The following is a 22689-nucleotide window of genomic DNA, read 5'->3' on the forward strand; positions in this document are numbered from 1 at the left end:
AAGTTGTTGCAAGAAGCACGGCCTCTTCAGTTGTGGCACCCTAAATTGCGAATACTCTCCTATCATTTCCCCCTCCCCGACTAATACTTACCCATCACACTTTCTGTCCCGCTGATTGGAGGTGTGTGGCTTGACACTCCATACTGGGTAGAGGCTGAGGAAAATCCAGAGACAGATGGGAGCCCTCCATTCACTTCTCCTGAATGCATCTGATAATTCTAGGGGAAAGGGAAAAAAAGCAGTGGGTGGGGGGAAACATGGATATACTACTACCTCTGGCAGAAAAAGATTCAGAATGTTATTTGGACTTTGGCCTGCCTTTCTTGTTATTTATTTACTTCATTTAATGTCCTGCCTTTCTCCCCACTAGAGACTCAAAGCCGCTTACTTCATTCTCCTGTCCTCAATTTTATTCTCACAACGACCCTGTGAGATAGGTTAGGTTGAGAGTGTTGAGTCAGCTAGTCCAAGGTTACAGAGCAAGTGGGTATTTGCACATAGGTCTCTTGGATCCTAGTCCAACACTAGGCTTGGGGAGGGGCTGTGGCTCAGTGGCAGAGCGTCTACTTGGCATGCAGAAGGTTCCAGGTTCAATCCCCAGCACATAGTAGGCTGCAGACCAAGGGAGTGAATTCATGAGCCTTGGGGGCTTGCTCTCAACCACAGCTGGATTGTGACCTCTGAAGAAAGCTGCATCTAGGCTTCCCAAATCTCCCGTTCCTGGGTAAGGTGATTGAACAGGTGGTGGTGGAGCTGCTGCAGGTATTCCTGGATGACTCCTTGGTCCTGGATCGATTTCAGTCTGGCTTCTGCCCTGGCCATGGGATGGAGATGGTGCTGGTCTTCATCGGTATCTGGTTCGAGGCAGGTCAGCACTGCTGGTGTTATTGGATCTGCCGGCAGCGTTCGACATGGTCAGTTATGACCTTCTGACCCACTGCTTCGGAAATGTGGGGATAAGTGGGGCAGCCTTGCAATGGTTGGTTTCTTTCTCCATGGTCAGGGACAGAAGGCGGTGCTTGGGGAACAGATGTCACAGAGGTACCTTCTGGTACCCACCTTTAAGGGCTTAAAGGTGACCACCAGTATCTTGAATTGTACCAGAAACAAATCAGTGATGACATCACCAGAGCCAGTTTGGTGCAGTGGTTAAAGAGCGCAGGACTCTAATCTGGAGAGCTGGGTTTGATTCCCCACCTCCACTTGAAGCCAGCTGGGTGACCATTGGTCAGTCACAGCTCTCTCAGCCTCACCCACCTCACAGGGTGTTTTGTTGTGGGGATAATAATAACATTCTTTGTAAACCGTTCTGAGTGGGCATTAAGTTGTCCTGAAGGGCTGTATAGAAATCGAATGTTGTTGTTGTTATTATTATATGATAATACTGGTATAAACTGGTTAAAATCTAGCAGCAGCACTCTGTTCTAGCTGAAGTTTCCAAACAGTTGGCAAGGGCAGCCCCATGTGTAACACATTACAGCAGTCAAGCCTTGTGGTTCATTGGCATGGATCAGCTTGACAAGGTCAGCACAATCAAGCTGGGGTCCAGTTGGCAAACTCAATATGGATGATAGGAAATGCTCCTAGCCACTCCCATGGCTTCCCCTAAGCCACATTCTATTTTATGAGCCGCTGTGCTCCTGCCATCTGGAGAAACACAGCCTATGTTTTTACTTACGTATATTTACACTTTGCAAGCCACCTTTAGCACTGTCAAAATGTGGACTATAAATATTTTATATAAATAAATTAATAAATAAATAGAAACAAGGAAGCCACTGTGTCAGGAAGAAGTTGCCCGAGGGCCCTGTTTCCTGGTCATGCTGGGTTTTCCCCTTGCACTGAATTCTGCATATCCACCGGTCCTCCAAGGCAGAAGACAAAGGCAATGGATAACAGTCAATGGGAGAAAACCTTTAAGCTGTTAAGTTTCCTTTCTAAAGCATCCCACCCTGTCCAGGGATTTTGCCAAAATGGCTGTACTGAAAGATCTCACACTCATTTGTGCATACAAGGAATGTTACCCGTGCTTGTGCACACACACACACACAAACACGCAACAGAGGAATACATTCCTTACCATCCGTTCATGCTGGTGAAGACCACTGAAGTTGCCAGACTGTGGGAGGGGGGAAGAGGAGGCACCCAAAATGGATCCGTAATTGGACTGCCCCATGGTGCCCGAGGAACTCCACAGATCGGTCGAATTGTGCAGTCCATCTGAAAAAGACCAAATTTCACAGTCACAAAGCAAGTCTTTTATCCTCCCGCCCCTGAGGGCAGCTGTCCATCTAACTGGCTGACAAACAAGGACCCCCCCCCCCCCGTCCCCGCCCTGAAGCTGTCCTTGCCTTGCCTTTGGATGTTAAAACCAGGTCTCTTCACCCCACCCCTCACCTTTGCCAGGCTGCCTACCTGGCATATAGAAGGCTCCAGGGTAAACCGTGCTGGGGGGTTTGGATGGAGCATAGCCAGCTGGATCCCGGCTGTAATCGTCGCCTGAGCTGGGAGGATACACCTGCAAAAGAAAGAGGAAAAGACTCAAGAAAGAGTCCGAAGGATTCATGCTACACCGTTCCCAAGTCAATAAAACCCCTACCTGCACTCACCAAGAACCAAATAAATATTCAAAACATCCATATTCAGCATCTCCATCTTCATTGAGGGACGCAAACATACATTCCAGAATTTTTAGTAGTATCTTTTAACTAGATTGGGGGGGGGGAAATGTGTTGCTGCCTTTTGTCGCTACCAACCCCAACCCGTCTTCTTGGAGGTCTTTCCCCGCTGAAATTTGGAGGCACTTGGGAAGCAGCCGCTGAACTCGGGGCCTTCAGCCTGCAAAGCTGGTGCCTGGCCCACTGCGCTGTGGCCCCCTTTCCATTCGACCGGCGCAAAACCACACAAGCAGGCAAAGGTGCTTTCTGCAGAGGCAGACTGCTGGTCCATCCAGCTCGGTATTGAAGACGGGCCCCGCTAATCCACATCAAGCTGCCTCTAATACATGAGTCCCCAGGGCTTTTTTTCTGGGAAGAGGTGGTGGAACTCAGTGGTGGAACTCAGGACCACACAATGACATCACTTTGGACCAGCTGGAACAAGCGGTGAGTTTTTAAAAGTTTAAATCGCCCTTGGCGAAAATGGTCACATGGCCGGTAGCCCCGCCCCCTGATCTCCAGACAGAGGGGAGTTGAGATTGCCCTCCGCGCCGCATGGCGCGGAGGGCAATTTGAACTCCCCTCTGTCTGGAGATCAGGGGGCGGGGCCACCGGCCATGTGACCATTTTCAAGAGGTGCCAGAACTCCGTTCCACCGCGTTCCTGCTGAAAAAAAGCCCTGTGTGTCCCTAATTTTCTGTGCCCACTTTTCAACCCCAAACAGACTTCTCAAGTGGTTCACAGGAATCACAAGGTGATTCAAAATTCTATGCAAAACGTTCCTTGGGAAGGGGATTTGCAGCCAGGGAAACAGGCAGGATGGAAGGGTGCCTGGATACAGCCTGTCCGCTCTTGAATGGTCCTACCAATGGCAGCTGCTCAAGTGAGTGGGGTCTCTCGCCTGGAGTGCCTCGTCAGAGGTCACAGAGTTTCCCTTATTAAACTTTGCAAACATGGAAAAGTGGTTTGGGATCCCGAATTCCTCATGCTGAATACTAGCTAGCTTGCTTGCTTTCCTTCTTCTTTTCTAAAAATTAACTCAGCTTCTTGCCCTCATGGCTATGTTCAAACTTGCGTTTTATTTTTAATTTTTATTTATGTATTTATGTCATTTATAGTCTGCCTTTCTCAGTGAGACTCAAGGCAGATCACACAGTGTGACATCAGTACAGTCAATATCAAGGACATTTCCATAGACAATGCCGTAGGGTAAATAAATTCAAGTTCACAAAGAATCCAATACAGAGCTGAAGAAATGCTGAAACAGAGAAGAAGCACTTCGAGGGCCGACAGTAGATGACATGAAGCACAGGCAGCACATCGGAGCACATACTTAAAGCAACAGATAGTACATAAGGCAACACAGTGGTGAAGTCTATGGTCCCTAGCTCATTGGCAAAACATCTGAGACCCCTCCCTACAATACAGCCCCACCACACTTGGTGAAATGTGAGATTTCCAGTTACTGGAGGCAGAGCTTCTGAGCTCTACGCTGTTCCTTTCCCCTGAAAGATACATGCAAATATATGCAAGTGCATTTGCTATGCACAATCTATTTTAAACTGTAGAATCCAGCTGCCCCACTGCAGACCTCTCAGGGGTTTTAAAAAAGACTATCCACATTCACGGTGGATGAAATGGCGTATTTTATATAGACCCAAAAAGGGCTGGTTTAAATGTCGTAAGATTAGAGGAAAGGAAGGGAAACGGAGGTGTGCATGTGCTCATGCGCGCCCACCCTGCACGGTCAGGAGAGGAAGGGAGCTGGTCTGCAGGAAACCTGGACTTTTACTTTAAAAAAAAAAGTTGCTTAGACCCAAAGGCTAAACCAGAGCCAGTATGCGCAACTCTTTATCAGCCTCTTGTGGTGTTGCTGATCACCAGACTGTTTGTGGCTGTAATACCATCTTCGCTCTTCCTATGGCGGTGGCACTGCAACGCAGCACAGAGCGGGGAAGCAGCTTCCCTCCTGGCATGCTGCCCCAATTGCAGGGTGTAAAATTTTGTGCAGGACTGTAGAGCGGGGGGGGGGGATTTGGGTTAAGAGGCCTCCTGAGATCCAGCCTCTCAAGGGGAGAGGCCTGGCGCATCAGGGAGGAGCTTGGTGTGAGGTGACAGCCAGCTAAACCGGGGGTCGCCGTAAAATACCCTACATACAAATATTCTGCTTCCTTGATGGAACTCTCCCTGCGGTTGCCACCACTCCACCCCCCTTCAGCTCAAAGCAACACGAGGTAAGAGGAACTTGCTTCTGGAAGGGCCCAATGGGGCATCAGAAGTCAGTTTATTAAAAACCAGTATTAAATCACATTGAACTCTGTTTTCAGGGCATCCCCCGAGATGGCAGAGGCAAAGTCAGGCACTGGTTTGCTCAGAGGCTTAGGAAGGGCAGCAGGCCAGTGGAAGGGTGCTTGTGACAACTTTTCATTGGCCTTAAGCCTTAAGCACATGCAAATCAGTAATGTGTGATTCTGGCCAGCAGTGCCAAGTGGGCAGCAGGGGCAACAGACCTTTGGAATTTACGGGTTGCCCCTCATTTTCAAGCTGCCAGTCCCTGGGGAGGGGTGTAATCAGCAAGGCATGGAAAATGACTGATGAAAACAGTTTATCTTAATACAGGCTGCAAAGTTCCAAGATGAGCACATCTGGGCAAAATAGCAAACCTCTGTGAAAATTCTCATGTATGTAAAAACTGCACAGATTTCTGTCCACTTTCCTTATGGGGGCGGGGGGGGCGGTGTTTCAGCCACAAGGCTTTCAAGCATTTGAAAGCTCATGGGTTTGTGTTGCACATTAAAAAACCCTTTTTACTCCCCAGCCCCACAATCTTCATATCAAGGGGAGGGGGAATCCGTGGCTAGAGGCAGACCTGCCCTCCTCTCCTCCCCCCCGCCCGCTTTTGCAAAGTGCATTTGTAGAGAGTACATGAGGAAGAGGTGGGGGGGTGAGTGGGAGGGGGAGAAGTGATGGGGGAGAGCGCTGGAGAGGCTTGGGGCGGGAGCGCAGGAGGGGGGGGGGAACGAAACAGGCTACAAAGAATAAGAAATCCAGTAAATTGCCTTTTCCTATAATTTGATTAAATAGCAGGAGCCGGGACTCGAGCAAAGGAGGAATAATAGCTGTACGCCATCTGCCAGCGCTTGGCACCCGGCCAGTTCTCCAGGCAGCTGTGTGGTGCTGGGGGGGGGAGGGAAGGGGGAGGGAGGAGGCTGGGAGACAAAAAGAGGGTGGGGGCAGGGAAAGGGGGAAAAAGAGCAACTCGAAAGAGCAAAAAAAAGGAAGCAGGCTGAGCCTAAACCTTGAGCAAGGAGAGCAGGAGGGTGGCGCACACAGGCCCAGAGAGCCTCCATTCCCCTCAAGAGTGATGCCGGGGTGAGATCCTTTCCTCCCCTCTCCCTTGCCTTGCACCTAAATCACTCACACTTTGCATGTCTCTCTCACCCCCACCCCAAATAATGCCCCTCCATGCACTGCCTGCAGAGCCTCTGACTGAGGGAAAAGGGGAGGGACCTTAAAATAAAAAGGGGAGTTGGGTGGAGAAGAGAGAGCGCACACGCGAGAACCAGGAGCATAAAAGGACACTTGCTCTGCACAGAAATGTGAGCTTGAAAGTTTTTTTGTGGGAGCAGAGAGGTTTCTGTCAGTCTGCCTCTTAATGACGCACATGCATGCACGCGCACACGTGCGCGCGTGCGCACACACACACACATCCTACCTGCTTGTTTAGGGCAAAAGGAACAACCAAGATGACAGAAAAGTCAACCAGAGGCCTGCTTCCCTAAATCCCAGTCTTTTTTTTTTTTTTTGCTTTTGTGGTGATATATATTATCTTCCCCACCTCAAAACGAGATTTTTGGGGGTGGGGGTGTGTGTGACAGCAGCCTGTTGAATGCTGCTGACTATAAGGTGGCTGTTCTTCCATTTTAAACCCCAAAATTACATGAGGGCAGGTCATGGTACTGCAATTTTTGAAAAAAAGCTTTCATCTCCACCCACCCACCCCCGCCCCTGCAGAGGTCTTAGTCCAATTAGGGAGCTAGACAGACGACAGAGAAAAACTGAGGCAGCAGAATGGAAGAGGCTGGCCAACAGGAGACCGTTTTTGTGTGGTTTAAAAAGAGAGGGGGTGGGAACACTGGCTATGTTTTTCACCACGTAGCCCCCCTCCCCTCACAAGAGCGCCTACCAAAAGACAGCCATGGTGCAGGATGTGGAGCCAGGGCACAAAAGCAGCGGTGAGCCCCTCCACCTTCCCGAAAGATGGCTGGGATGCAGCCTCAGGTCCTCTGTCTGGCCCCAAACAGGAAACACTAAATCAAAACATGCTCCCCTCCAGACACACACGTGCCCCCCCCCCCCGCCTTTCCACCTCTGCATTTGCCCCTCAGTCTGCAAAAGCCACCCAAGTCCAACAGGTGAGGTCACTGGGAGAATTTTGTTTTTAAAAAAGGCTCAGGCAGAGAGAAGGAAAGGGGAGGCCTGCTGCAACCGCCCCCCCCCCTTCCAGGAAAGTGATTTAGATCCATAACGTATTTTATTTTTATTTTCAGCATTTCCTCACCAACTTCTTGCATTTGGGTTTAAGATGCCCCCTCGTTATACAATATGTTTTGTAAAATTATTTAAAACCAAAACAAATAAATGCATTAATTTCTAGGGGGTGGATGGGAGGCAGAGTCAGAGCGGGAAAGGTACACAGCACTCAGGGGTCACAGGGTAAGACTACAGAAGAAGGGGGACTAGGAGGTGGGTGGAGGAAGAAGGAAGCCACAGGGGAAAACGGGGAAGGTACTCAGAGCCATTGAATTGTATCTACACTTTAAATGTTTGGGGCCAGCCACATTGAATTGAAATGCGTGGACTACACAGCTTAGGACTTTGCAGACTTCTCCAGGGCCCTGCTGAGGCCAAAGCGGGGAGAAAAGGCCCTGGAAGTGGAGTTAGGGGTGTGCACTTTGGGTTTCCGATTCAGGTAAATTACCCGAATTGGACCCGATCCGTAAAGATTAGGGATATCCGAATCGGGGCCAGCATGCTGGCCCAGATTCAGAAATGCCTAATCAAAGCTTTCCAAAGCATTCGGAATGCTTCGGAAAGCTTCGGGGCTGAGTTTAAAGGGCCCTGCCGCTGCTTGCAAACAGCGACAAGGCTCTTTAAACATCATCCCACCCCCCACCCCCACCTACCTTGTCGGCGGCAGCTGTGGCTCCAGCTCCTCTGCCGCCGCGATGCTGCACCACTGCCTGAGCCTGCGGGGCGGTGGGGAAGGCTACAGCCACCGCTGCTGCCACCTCCAGCCCTTCCTGTCCCTCAATTGGCCACGGTGTGCCAGCGGCCAATTGAGGGGCAAGAAGGGCCGGCCGTGGCAGCGGCGGCTGCTCTGGCCTTCCCCACCGCCCCGCAGGCTCAGGCAGCGGTGCGGTGGCAGAGGAGCCGAACCGGCTGGCTCCAGGCCGTCACAGCCTCGTGCTGCCACCGCCGCCCAGCTGACAAAGACCCTCCCACCAGGTAAGTGGGTGGGGGGTGGAGGGGTTTCCCTGGGGGGGGCTGCCCCAGGGGGGTGGGGGGTTGCCTCAGGGGGGGTGGGAGAGGGGAGTTTCCCCCCTCACTTCAGTATGCTCCGAATATTTACGGAGCATACTGAAGCGAGTAAAATACCGCTTCGGAATTAAGGTATTTCCAGATTTTGGGTTTACCCGAAGCGGGAAACCCAAAGCAACCTGGCCCTGCACACCCCTAAGTGGAGTACGGCTTCCTGGGAAGCCCTGTTTTCTTCTTTTGAGCAAACTACATTCCTGTCCCCCCCACTGCAAAATGACAGGTTTTCTGAGGCAGAATTGGGATCGCCTGAGGATTCAGTAGGAAAGGCCGGGGTTTGCACAAGGTGAGAAGGAGCTGCCAAAGCCTTCGAGGGCCAAAGTCCAACCCAGGCAGCAGTCTAACTGCACCTATTCATCTCGTGCCCCTCCCCAAAAACACACCCTGATAGCACCAGGAAGTGCTTGGCAAGCCGGCCATGAGCTAAGATCAAAGATCCTGTGATATGTGAGATAAGTTCAAAGATAGCAGGAGTCAGGCTGGGAAGGAAGTCAGGCTGATCCCTTTATCCCAAAACTTTTTTTTTGTTTAAAACTGCGGGCACACCTGGCACCTGTACTTATTTACTACTGATTATATTACATTGTATATTCCCCTCTTCCTCCAACAAGCTCAGGCCAGGCTTCCTACCCTTCTGTCATTCCAACAATCCGAAGAGGTAGGCTAGGCTGAGGGAGAACAGATGGCCCCCCAAAAACACCCAGGGAGGTTCATGGCGAGCAGAGATTTGAATCTTTACCTCCCTAGACCCTTACTCAATACTCAGACAAGACACGGGGCAGGTGATACATTCAAATAAGTTTAGACTCAGAAAAAACTGATGCTGGGAGTTCCAGAGGAATTTCCGGCACTACTCGACACCATGCTTCTTGGCATTTAGGTGCGCTTTGCTTTGTGCTCTCTCAGCTCTTTCTCCTCTCTTCCGGCCCACCATCTCCACCGCTTCCGAAATTTTGGTAAATAGCCCCCAAACCAAGGACCAGATTCCATTTTGGTGACGACGCAAATTTTCAACATTCCATGACCAACATAAACCTTCCCAGCAGCAGATCTATAGGTGTTCTGTGATGTCAGAGAAGCTCAGTGAATGGGAGCAGAGTAGGAGTGGGGCATTTTACTGCACTTGGGATTTTCTATCCATTATTATGCATTCACAGAAAACAAAGCCACTTACCGAGGAGGGGAGACCTGGGGGCACCTTTCGGACCTTTTTAGGCTGGCCATCTGCATTTGCCAAGAAAGGGAAAAAAGATTTTAAAAAAAATGTAAAACTCAATTTGCATAATTCTCAATTGCAGCTTTTTAAGACCCAGTCTTGTGAAGCAGCAGGCTTAACCTTGGGTTCAAATCCCACCTTGCTGGGAAACCTCTGAAATGAGAACAAGTTTAGTTTGTGCCGAGCCTAGAAGGCGCTCTCAGAGACAAGGCTGTGCCCAAGAACACATGGAATACACAGAGGGTCCCTGAGCGCACACAGAGAGCTTTTTCCTCCCTACTGAGCACCTGCAGTCTGTCCTCATAGGCTTAGAACTGAGGAGTATGGCTGCTCTCCATGAAAGATGGGAGAGCGCCTATATTCAAATCCAGGCCCCAACCAAGGCCTGCCTTGCTTGGTTAGTGCAAAGTCAAAGGAGATGTGGATGGCAGAACATTTTTGATACAACAAGCTGAAAAGGAGAGAAGCTGAAGAAGAGTGTGATTCAGTGTTGTGTATTGGCTGGATTGGGGAAAACTGGGTTCAGCTTTCTCACTCAGCCATGGAAGCTCACTGGATATCCTTGGGGCAAGTCAGTCTCCCTTAGCTAGCCTACCTCATAGGGGTGTTGTGAAGATAGACAAAGGAGAGGCCCTGAGCTTCTCAGAGGAAGGGCAAAAGAAAAATCAGAGAGAGATATCTGGTTTTGTTTTAGGCAGGGCTTTTTTTCAGGGGGAACGCAGGGGAACAGAGTTCCGGAACCTCTTGAAAATGGTCACATGGCTGGTGGCCCCGCCCCCTGATCTCCAGACAGAGGGGAGTTGAGATTGCCCTCCGCGCGGAGGGCAATCTCAACTCCCCTCTGTCTGGAGATCAGGGGGCGGGGCCACCAGCCATGTGACCATTTTCTCCGAGGGCAAACCACTGGGTTCCACCACCTCTTTCCCCAGAAAAAACGCCCTGGTTTTAGGTATCTGTACCTCACTTTTCTCCCCCATAGGAACCCAAGGCAGCTTATAACATCCTCCTTCCCTCTTCCCAACAACTCTGCAAGGTAGGTTAGACTAAAGGAGAGGGACTGGCCCAACATCACCAAGTGTGCTTCCATAGCATAGCAGGGATTCAAACCCAGGTCTCTCGGATCCTATTCTGATACTCTAATCACTACTCCAAACGAATCAAAACACAACTGAAGAGATGGAAAAATACACTCCCAAATATATTAGTAAGGTATTTATTATGTGCATTTTTAGATACCAGTCTGTGTCAGAAAGTCACTTCAAAACATGGCCTTTATCGCTCCTTTCTGAAGGTTCAATATATGGCTTTGAATTGACAACAGAAGTCCACCCCCCCCCCAACATGTTTATGTGACCCAGGACAAATTGAAACGTGTTCAAGGGCTGGCATTCTATCGGATTGACTAAAAAAAAAGTATTAAGAACAGTAAGGAATATCTTGTCAGCATTGCAAGGAAACCAAGCTAGACCAGTGACTCATGCAGAGGCACAACAAATAGGCTCCTTAGAGGCTAGTTAATTCCAGCGCACCTCTGACTGAATACTCCCCAATCGCACCGAAAGCAGAGATGCAGTGCTATTAGCTATGAGCTTTTAGAGAAGGAGTCAAGCACTCATGCAAAGACCCACACAGGCAGGTAAGCAAGTGATTCTATTGCATTGGGGAAAATCTGAACATTCCCTTCAGAGTTCATGCCCCAAATAGAGCCAGCACAAAGATCAATCCACACGAGAGACGAGAGAGCAAGCAAAGCTGCAACCTCCTCCAAGGACACCATGCAGCCCAGTTACTTTCAGCACTGGAAACTGCTGAAGGAGGGGAAGAACTAAAAAGGCGAGCGCTAGGACCCTTCACTGTGATGCAGAGGTATGTTTCAAAGTGAACCTGTCTGCAAGAACAGGTGGATCTCATTAGTCCAAACATAAGGGATGAAAAGGAGGGGGCGGCGGAAATCACACACACGAGGTACTGGTGGGGGAATACTCAGTGGGGGAAGAAGCAAGTGTGCACACACACCAGTCAAGGTATCCGACTTGGAAGCCAGAAAGCTGGCCCTATCATCTCATCCTGACCCACTGAGTCACCCAAGAATGGAGCCACACGTTCCTTCAAGAGTGGCAGGATCCGGGTGTGCCAACATGGCTGAACCACCCACTCTTTTCAAAAAAGAACTTCCACAGGCCTCAGATGAGGACGCCTCCTGTGCCTGCTTTCCCCTCTGAAAGCTTGAAGAAGCATCGAGCACATGGCAGCACCGTTAAGCTGAAGCTTGAAAACAGTAATTTCTGGACCGCAGGAAATGAAACCAAAGAACTGGTCTCATCATCTGCCCCCAAAGTCTGAGAGTGTGCCTGTGAGGGATTAAAGCCCACCACCAGGACTGCGTATATGCTGCAAGCCACAGACTGCAGCATTTTGCGTAAAGTTCAGATTTTAAAAGCCAAGAACACACAAATACCAAGATGCTAGCCCTTACAGATACGACAAAATGCTTACAAGCACGCGGGGGGTGGGGAGGGGGAGCCGATAGGGGGGCCAGGGGGGCCTCTTTCTGATCCCCCCAGGCCTATATTCTCAAAGCCACAGTTAGGTAAGAGAGAGAAGTGATGCAAACTGGGTTTGGCTGGTAGGGTGAAGAATTTCATCTTTTAAAAAAATGTGGCGTCTCAACAGCCATTGATAGCTGAGCCTGTAGGATTCTTAACAAGTTGTCTTAAAAGCCCCCCGCCCACTTGGGCTCAAGAGAAGAGAAAGCCACATGGCCAGACTCCTAACAGGTCTCCATTCCTGGAATTTTTTTCCTCCATCAATGAATGCCAGATGTCCGGATTTGGAGCACAGATTTCTCCGAAGGCTACCTCTGTTCCACCCCATAATAAGTGGAAAAGTCTTCAAAAGGGAGCCCTGGAGTGGTGCCTCTTTTTAAGAAGTGCAACTCTAATGCAGCTGCATCTCTCCAAACCCTGCCGTGCTCTGCTAAATTGGCTCCTACAAAGCGCCCGTCCAGCAGGTGGGAAAAGGCATTTGCAAAATGCAGCCTCCATTAAAAACAGACCTCAAGATTCTAGCCCTCAAGGGGGCATGGGACAAAATCTCATAAGGCCAATGGATGGATGCTGCTGGCAGGAAAAGGGGTATTTTGCACTTAAAGAGTCTCCCATGGCTTTGCTACCCTAAACCCTGTGGACAGAATCAAAGGGAATCTGTAGTCAGTTCACTTGCCACCAGGGGAGGACAGAAGATGTCCCAACTCACCTGCTCTTTCTTTCTTTCTTTCTTTCTTTCTTTCTTTCTTTCTTTCTTTCTTTCTTTCTTTCTTTCTTTCTTTCTTTCTTTCTTTCTTTCTTTCTTTCTTTCTTTCTTTCTGTCTTTCTTTCTTTCTTTCTTTCTTTCTGTCTTTCTCTACTTACTTATTTAATTCAATTTATATTCCGCTCTCCCCACAATAGCAGACTCAGGCTCTTACCTGGGGCAAACCTCCTTGGCTAAACCTCTTGAGATTTTCCCACAAAGCACTGGGGCAGCAGATTTACTAACGGGCAGTAACATCTTCAATCCCCCGTCCTTCAGTGGATCACGGATGCTTATTTCTTGGACTCCCTGCTTATTCCACAGCTGGTACTCACTGGGATCTTGCCTTTGTTCACCACGCTCAGATGTGCCTGACAGCCCCAAAAGCCATTGTCAAAAGCCTAGAATGTGCTTGGAGACTGCCAGGCTGCTGTGCTTTTTCACACACAGTAGTTTGTGGAACTCACTGCCACAAGATGTAGCCATGTGGCTTTTAAAGGGGAGGATTAGGCAAATTCACAGAGCAGTAGGGTACTATTAACAGTTGTTTGGCAGGATAACTAAACGGAACCTCCATTTTCAGAGGCAGCATACCTCGGAATGCCAGGAGCTGAGAGGGGCTACTCTCTCCACATGGGCAGTTTCTGCTTCTGAAATGGGCTAGAGAGATCTGCGGTCTGCTCCAGCAGAGTGGGGTTTTTTACGTGTTCTCATCAGTAAAAGGAGAAAGCTCCAAGGAACTGGGGCCAAGGTGGATCATTGCATCAGAAAGCGGGAATCCATTTATGGTGGCTCAGGAGGGTCAAAGTCTTGAAATGAGAAATGCCACCAAATCAGGGTGCAGGAAAGTGGGAGAAGGAGGAGACAGGCAGAGACTACAGGGTCAGGGTGGTCAGAAAGTTGAGTGGGCTGCAGAAGCCAGGTTTCAAATCCCAACTCAGCTTACTGGGCAGCCTCGTGTCAATCATTCTCCCTCAACCTTCCTCACAGGGATGCTATGCGGGGAAAAGCAGGGAAGAAGCCTATGCCCTGTTCTCCATGGAAGGGCTGGAGATACATGTGAAGGAGGAATGAAGATTAGGGTGTCCCGTTGGCCAAAGAACCAGAAGCATTTATTGCCCAGCCAGGCTGCAAGTATTTATAACTGGCCTGAAAGTTATTTATAGTCAAGCCACACGCAGAAGTCAAGCCAGAATGGAAGCATTTCTAGCCAAACCAGATCCGGATGCCATTACAGATGACCTGGAAGCACTTCTAGCCAAGCTGGACTGCAAGGAACCAAGGGAATGAAGCCACAAAACAACCTGGCAGGCCAACACTGTGTACTTTTCAATCCTCCATGCAGTTCAGCCACACCACAAAGGAGTAGCAGCGTATAGACCAGGAGCCCTTTTCCCATTTGAAGTGCGGCTAGTCTGCCACACGCCACTTACCTATACTGCTGTCTGCTCCTCTCCTGCGAGGGTTGTTGGGAAACGGGTAGTACTGAGAGCTGCCCTTCACCCCCGTCGGGGAGAGCGTGCTAGGACTTGAAATCCCTATTTCGCTAGGAAGAAAGCCAGCCTGTGAAACGGAGAACAAAAAGGACATCAGGCTTTCAAACGGGTCTAAGCCAACCATCCCGTGCAGAAACCTGAATCTGGTCCTTGCCCCACCACAGCTTTGGAGAAGCATCATGGGTTGCACCAACGGAATGAAGCCACAAAAGGACTGGCAGCCCAGCATCGTGTACTTTTCATCCCTCGCGTGGAACAGCCACACCACCAACGGCTACCGGTGCTTCATATAAATAATATGAGTGCCTAATATGAATATTATTAATAATAAATACTAATAATGGCTCGGTATTGATGCTGTGCTCAAAGCCCTTCCCATGTAGTTCTCAAGAATGGGTGCACAAAGGGAATAAAAGCGGCTTATCTCAGCCAATCTGGCACATGCAGATATTCTTCATCAATACATGGAGGTTCTAGCTAGCTAGCAGAATGGAACTTCCCGCAGCCACAGACATTCACGGCCCAGCAAGGTAGCCCAGCATGATAACCATTGCAAAAATAGCCTTGTCAAGCCAAACCAAAGTTTTCCCCAACCCTGCATTCCATTTCCAAAAACAGCCAAGTTGATTATGGGCACTGTCCAACTGTGCCTGCTAGACAGAAGCACTGTTGTCTCCATGCCTGAGAGTTTCTTGGATTATTTGAACGGAAGCAGGATGAGAAGGGGCTGTTGGTCTTGCCCAGCAATATAATTTTTTCACATTTAAACTTTTTTTTAATTGCCAATGTTTTTCAAGGCATGAGATTCCAAATGGTTATCCAGAGTCATAAGGACCAGAAACTTGATTAAAGCAAAACCTCATAAAAGATATTATAGTGCAGAAATCTAGTACCAGATCCCATGGCAGCTTACACAATTCAGTGCATCCTTTGCAAAGCAAATACTTATGCTGATACCTGCCATCTAATGCTCTGCCGTCCCCATCAAGGCAATGCACCCCACAGAACTGACACCCTCGGAGAGATGTGGCTGGCTGACACAGTCTCAGATCACTTCAGTTTCTGACTCCTCCACCCCCCGCAACTTTTGATCCTCTCTCTACCATGCCTCTTCCCTCCCCCTGGCAAACAAATCATAATATTAAAACGCCAGGGCTGGTTGGCAGGTTTCCTTCTTTTAAAATTAAATCCACTCTGGCACTAAGAGCCAGCCCCGCACAGCTGTTTCAGAGCCCAAAAAGAAAACATCCTCCGTTTAGAGAAGGCCGGGTGGTGCAAATTACAACAAGGCTGGTCTAGATTTTTAAACAGCCTCCTCTCGCTCTTTCCTCTCCCTCCCCTTCTACTTTTTCTCTTAATAAAGTTTTTTTTAAAAAAGAGAATTGCAAAGCTCACATGTGCGGGCGTGTCTGTTGCACAGGCTGGCTCAGCCGAGGAGGAGAATAAAATGATCTCTTTTTGTAAGTGTACAAAATGGAGGCCCCAAAATGAGCTAGTAAAGTTAAGACAATGAGTGGTGAAGGGGGGCATTCTGGGCTGCTAGGTGACCTTGGCCCAGTCACTGTCTGTTTGCAACAGCAATATTCTGCTGCATTAGACCAAAAGGCCATCGACGTCCCATGCCTGCTTCCCAGCCTGGCTGGCTTATAACTTTCCCCCTGGTTTCTCCTCCCTTTGTGTAGCTGGTATTCCAAGACAGATTTCCATGGAATGTGGAGGTCCCGTTTAACCATTATGCCTTACAGCCACTGATGGATCTACCTTCTGTGGATTTATATTATGGGAAATCAGACAAAAAGGCACCCTTCTGCAAGACACGGAGGTTCTATTTAGCGATCACAGCCACAGATCGACCCCATAAAGTAATTTAAATTGCGCTTCGTATGCAAGTAGCCCAGTTTGATTAAATCAAGGTGGGTCCATCTGGGTACAGCATCCTGTTCTACCCAGGGATCAGTCAAGAAGACCACCTCCTGAAACCCTACAAGCAGGACACAGACCCCACAGGAGATACTGCCCCTGAACACAGAGCCTGCACCTAGCTAAACAGAACCTGCAAGGGCAGTAAAGCTGCTGGCTAGCACCACACCCTTGCATGTGCCAATTCCACATCTATTTATTATTTACTTTATTTATTTCATTGATACTCTGGCTTCCTCCCCAAAGTGGACCCAAAGCAGTTTCTGCCACTCTCCTCTCCTTCATTTTCTCTTCACAACACCCCTGTGAGGGAAGTTAGGCTGAGATTATGTGACTGGCCCATGGTCACCCAGTGAGCTTCCCCGGCAGAGTGGGGATTCGAATCTCGGTCTCCCAGATCCTAGTCCGATGCTCTAACTACTCCACCATGCTGGCTCTCTCTACATCACTGTGTCCAGTGCTGGCCTGCCTCACAGGCCTGTGATAACAGTTACTCAGTTAAGATGTGCGAACAAGCAGAAAGGCAACGCAAAGCAAAGCTGCACATTGCCTCATTTTCCAACTTGGTGATGCTGGGACCCCTCCACGTCCTATCCCTCTCTCACAACACAAGTCACATTTGTCGGTGGTAGAAACAGCTCTGAGAGTAGGAGCCCTTCACTAAACGCTGTCATTCTCTTAGAACATTTGCTATCCCCAAGACATGACGATGGCTTTTAAAAATAGGCTTGCAGAGGTGAGGTGTGGGGCCATGAGCCAGGGTGACCCAATGAAATCACCACACTTAGAGGCAGCAGACCCGACTCCTGGAAGCAGAAAACACATGCGCACTGGGATGGATCCCACAGATGTATTCCACGAGCAGCCATGCCCCAAAGAAAGCACCACCACGTGCAGAGTGGAGCTGCAGGACCTAACCCGTTTTTTCCACTTACAATATTTGTCGCCTACTTTGTTAGCCCATATAGACAGACACAACCGCTTACAAGGAAGAATTATTTGTAAAGAAACCCAGAACAATTGTTATAATGAAACCAGCATTTAAGACCACCATCACCAACAGAACAGTGAGAAAAATAGTAAAGAGTCCAGTAGCGCCTTTAAGACTAACCAATTTTATTGGAGCTTTCGAGAACCACAGCTCTCTTCGTCAGATACATCAGATGAAGAAAGCTGCGGCTCTCGAAAACTTATGCTACAATAAATAAAGCTGGTTAGTCTTAAAGGTGCTACTGGACTCTTTACTACTTTGCAACTACAGACTAACATGGCTAACTCCTCTGGATCTGAAAACAGAGAGAGAAGGCTTTTTAGGAGGCCCTTGGCTGATCACCCACTGGAAACTAGACACTGGGTCGGAGGGAACGTTGCACCCATCCAGCAAGGCAAAATGGAGCCTCTTTGATTGGAAGATGTCAATGACATCATCTGAAGGGGTGGGCAGTTGGCTCCAGACCCCGCTTATAAACCTCCGAGAAGCCCCTGAGTGGCTCACTGCAGGAAAGTGGTCCTGTCCAGCGGGGTCCTTCGTTCATGGCCACCGTGTTCAAAGGTCAGCTGCTTCTTAGTACCAGGACCAAAGCGACACAAACGCATGGCTCACAGCCACAAAACTTCAAAGGCCTGACCACCACAGGCCTGCTTCTCTCACCTGATTGAGGGTCGGCATGCCCGAGTCTCTCCCAAACGTGTAGGAGCTTCTTTCAGTACCTTTCCCTAAAAGGTGGAGGGGGAAAAAAAGAGAAAGAAGAGATTGTGAGTGGCTTGCAGCAGAAAAGTGTCAGAGTCGATGTGGGTGTGGAATGGGGTGGGGTCCAGATAGGAAGCCTCCCCAAGGCTTGATCAGAGCTTCTCAAGGGACGGCAACAGAGAATTTGAAAAAGGATTCTGTCCTAAATGCAGGTATTGGGTTGGGTGCAACTGCGCCCCTTCCTCTTTTGCAGTATCCAGCACAGAGAGACAAAACTATCTAGTTGGTCTGTCAGACAGAAAGCCAACCATGGAAGACACACAGACGCACACGTTACATCTATGTGTACAAAAATAATATGTACACATACACACTTCAAAGAATTAAACATTGGTTTCCAGCATCCTAACACATGTCAGTGTGACTGAGCAATGAATCTGAGGTGCGAGTGGGGGAGCGATCTGGGGAGATGAAGAGGAGGGCCATGCAAATAGCAGCTGGCAAGCTTCGACCTTCTTTCCCCTTGGCCCTCCCAACAACAACCCTATGAGGTAGTTTAGGCTGAGAGAGTGCAACTGGTCCAAAGTCAATCGATGACTTTCCTGGCAGAGTGGGGATTCAAACCTGGGTTTCCTCAGTCCTAGCCTAGCACTAACATTCCACACAATGCTGGCTCTATGGCTGAAAGGGTGACAGGAATCGCTCCTAATCCCAGTGAAATCTCCTATATTATAACTGGATGGAATAATGTACAAGACCGAACTCTACACACATGCACGCGTGCCAACCATTGTGATGCAGGGTATTTTGCTAGCCAAGCATTTCAACAGTTAAACAAAAGAACAATCTGATTTTTGATATCTGTTGGTGCCAAAAAATTTCAGACTGGCAATTTCAATGTGCAAGGAGGTGGCACATCCCTTAAGAAGTCTACCTTTTCACCTACTCTGGAGATCTAAGCCACCAAGAAAATAAACTTTAGTAAACAGCTTTTTTAAACCGTCCCGAAGAAAATAAAAAGAGTTAGGGTGCAGGGAGAGAGAAAAGGAAGAAGCAAGGGAATCACAATGGGAAACGTGGCCATGAAACTGACTTCCATTATGCAGCGCATGTAAGTCAACAGAGTCCCCCCCCTCCATACACCCACCAACGTTTCATAGAATTAAAAAAATGCCTTCATCGCCTGACTTCCTTTGGGGCAGTTCAGACTGAACACTTGGGGGCCCCAGGCTTGCTTAGCTTCACCAAGAGTCCAGCACCCAGATCTGAGGGAAAGCCCTGTTATTTATATATTTTTTTAAATTATAGCATCTAGCCTGGGGAAGAGTGGTTCCCAACCTCTTGGATATGGTGACCCCCCCCCAGTCCAAATTTACTTGGTATGGCAACTCAATCCGGGTCAGCCCAATGTCTTCCGGTGCCCTATGCCCTTGGTGCCCACCTAATCCAGCATTCCATTTTCTACAGTGGCCAACCACATTTTTTTCCTAAACCACCAAATGCCACATCCTACTATGAACCGCAAGGAAGTGGCATCCAGATGTACGCGGCCTTTAGCCACCCTTTTCTTCTCTGTTACTCCCTCTACTCCCCTTTAAGATTCTAAGAAATTCACGCTAATAACTATCAGGACACCTTTTACTTGTTTCTTTATCAATCAACATGCATTTGCAGTGAAGAAGAAAAAAACATGGAAGATACTGTTTCCAGCACCAGGTCTTCATTTCCAGAATACAGGCCAAAGCCTTGCCACAAATGATACATCGAATGTAGTTCCTACAGGAGCCACTTCGCACATAGTGACTTTCCTGCAGAAATTTTATTCTACATAGGAAAATACGTATACTTGTAAAGTTACTAGTTGCTGGATGGCTCCTTCCAACCCACCATTATTGTTGCAAAGGGTGTGGGAAACTAGAATGTGAGAAGCTGGCATGGAGGAAAAGGAGAGAAATGCAAAGGGAAGGGACGGTCATTTGGGAGGGCTGGCCTGTAACCCACTTTCAGAGGCTTCGTGATCCACCTCTGGGTCCCAACCCACAGGCTGGGAAACATGGTTCTAAGGAACTCGAAAGCTTGCACGCTGTTTTGTGTGGTCCTAATAAAATTTATTGCCTGACCTGGGTGGCCCAGGCTAGCCCAATCTTGTCAGATCTCAGAAGCTAAGCAAGGTTGGCCCTGGTTGGTACCTGGATGGGAGACCATCAAGGAAGTCCAGGGTTGCTACATAGAGGCAGGCAGTGGCCAACCACCTCTGTTCTCTTGCCTTTGAAACCCTACAGGCTTGCCATAAGTCAGCTGTGACTTTAAGGCACTTTATTCACACAATGAAAGGTATTATATAGATTGTGGATTTTTGAGAGGGGAGGCTTTTGAGGAGCGAGGTTTAAAAAAAATCCCTTTCCACCCAGGTCCTTTTAACATGGATAGAATTCTGCTTCTTTGGTCACTTCCACACGCCCTTAATGAGACAGCCTGCTAACAGAACTCTGGCAGATTATCTCACTCATTGCATACGTCTTCGTTCCCCATGCGCAAGCAGGTTGTCATGATTCCGGGTTTTGAGCGTTTTTTGTGAAACTTTTGTTCCATTTTCATTTTTGATGCCGCTTTTTTTGTGCCATTATCTAACGCATCAATACATCTGGAGGCTTTTTTGCGCTTTTGAAGTGCCCTCCCACAAATCTCCAGCCCCTCCTCTTGCCATTACCCCTCCCACACAAGTGTCTGGCTCGCATGCGCGAGTATAAATCCTCCTCTCCCTTTTAAAAAACGTTTTAAAACGGTCCTTGCGCTATTACGATGCAGTGCTTGCCACACTGGATCACTCAGCAATCAGACTATCAGGTTAGGAACAACATTGGGAACAGAATGCCATTTCTGATTTTATTTCAAACGATCATTAAAGCCTGTTGTTTTGGAAAATGTAACAGCCCCTAGCAGCGTTTCCCCCCACCCCTGCGCCTCTCCGCAGCATCAGTCAAGAGGGAGATGGGGAAGAGAGCAGGGGCTCCCTCCTCCTCTGATCCCTCAGCCACTGCTTGGCTTGTGCCCGGCCCTCCCAAGACCCCACGGAAGCAGTGGGGAGCACCACCCCTGCTGCTGTGGGACATTGGGAGGCACTTGCCGCTGCACTGAGCCTTCCCGCAGCCTGTGCTGAGCTCTCAGTTTGCCCCCACTCGGTTCTTATCCCTGCATACTGTACCTCTGCAGGGATAAGGGGTGAGTGCTAGGGAACATGGTTTGCCTTTTATATAGTAGGGTACGAAATCATGTGATTGCGCTACTCTATTGTTTGCATATTTATTAAACACTTTTGCATTTAAAACTTTGGAAAATCAACGGTAGAGAATGGAGTACTACGCATGCCCAGTTTCTACAGAAACGGAAAGACAGGATAACAATATAGCGCAATCCCGCATGCGTTCAAAAAAAAAAAAAAAGGAAAGTTGGGCGAGACTGCACCGACATCATTTGTGACGAGGTGCAGAAAGAACGCGCTTTCTGTTTTGGGACCTTTTTTCCTTCCGCTATGAACACACACAAACGCACGAGGACACTGCATATGGAAGGTGAGTTATGAAAGCAGGTTGGGAAGACTCGGCTTCAGGACAGAGAAAGCCTGAAAAAAAAGGAACACGTGGAAGCAACCTTTATTCAGCCGCTTAGCAATACTTCTAACTTCCTACTCCCTTTGTGTGTTTATTTGAGATCAGGCATTTATCTCAATAATGATAAATCATAAACATTTGTAATGGATGGTTTTTCAATAGTGCTTTTATGCTCCTAGGAAGAAGCTGGTGCTTAGATGTGTTATACATGAAGTTGCCTTAGACAGAGTCAGACCTTCCAGTCTCTTAAGGTCAGGATGGTCTTCTCTGATTGGCTGCGGCTCTCCGGGGTCTCCAGCAGATGTCCTTCACATCACTTACTACCAGAGCCTTTGAACCGGAGATGGCTACGGATCATACCTGGGACTTTTGGCGTGTCGAGCAGTTGCTCTACCACTCAGCCATCTCCCCGTCTCTGGCTCCACCTAATCACAGAACTGGAGTAAAATCAAAATACCATTCTAGGCGCAACCAGCAATTTACACCACAAGTCTCACAAATCAGATCCCAGCACACCACAGTCATAGAACCAGCAGAACCAACAAAACCAGATCACTTGAATAAGCAAGCCAATTTGCGTCACACCACTAGAGGTTCTCGTGGAGACTTCCAAAATTGTTGGAAAAGGGTATCTCAAAAGCCCCAAGGACAAAGACGGGTGGAGGGAGATAGCTCTCCAGGCACCAATGAGAGTTTATTCCCATGATATATAGAACGGATGAGACGTTCACATATTTTTGGCCTCATTTTCAGGAAGTGCTGCTCTGCCCTCGTTAGAAACATCTCTGCAGTTTAACCCCCCCCCCCTCCTGATATGGTAATTTTGCATCAAAATAAATTTTGCATCAACATCAAAATAAATGCATCGACTGGCCTGAGAAACCAGAGTTTTTCTTCTTAGTATAGAGTTTCCTACTCAGAATCATCTTGAAACGAGCCAGGTCCGTCACTTCCTTCCCAGGGAGCACGGGTTCAAACTCTGTGACGAAGCTGCAATCTCGATTAGCTTGGGAAGAGTTCCCACTGATTGGATCTTGCAATCTTAGCCATTGGTAATCCCCTCTCCCCTCTCTCTGGTCTACTTGTAACCTACATGCTACCGACTTTCGGTCCTAGCATCAAAAGGTCCTTATTTACCTGTGCTGAAATAAACACGCAAACTGTGTTTCAATTCCATAAAATAAAATAACTCGGCAATTGTTTCTCAAAG

At 48.5% G+C, this 22689-nt stretch overlaps 1 protein-coding gene across 12 annotated transcripts in view; it reads right to left on the bottom strand.

Annotated features, from left to right (window-relative positions):
* TCF3 (transcription factor 3) overlaps positions 1–22689 on the bottom strand; it is a 99796-nt gene that overhangs the window by 26499 nt on the left and 50608 nt on the right. For all 12 annotated transcript variants that reach the window (XR_008597003.1, XM_054979145.1, XM_054979155.1 and 9 more), the window contains exons 6-11: positions 17830–17894; positions 14196–14325; positions 9430–9479; positions 2416–2518; positions 2081–2220; positions 92–218 (exon numbers count right to left, since the gene is read on the bottom strand). Coding sequence is in view for 11 of the 12 variants with exons in the window: in XM_054979145.1 (XP_054835120.1) it covers positions 92–218; positions 2081–2220; positions 2416–2518; positions 9430–9479; positions 14196–14325; positions 17830–17894 (615 nt within the window). In the remaining variant the exon portion in view is untranslated. The remainder of the gene's footprint in view (positions 1–91; positions 219–2080; positions 2221–2415; positions 2519–9429; positions 9480–14195; positions 14326–17829; positions 17895–22689) is intronic.

The sequence above is a fragment of the Eublepharis macularius genome, chromosome 5 (genome assembly GCF_028583425.1).
Source record: "Eublepharis macularius isolate TG4126 chromosome 5, MPM_Emac_v1.0, whole genome shotgun sequence".
Taxonomy (NCBI): domain Eukaryota; kingdom Metazoa; phylum Chordata; class Lepidosauria; order Squamata; family Eublepharidae; genus Eublepharis; species Eublepharis macularius.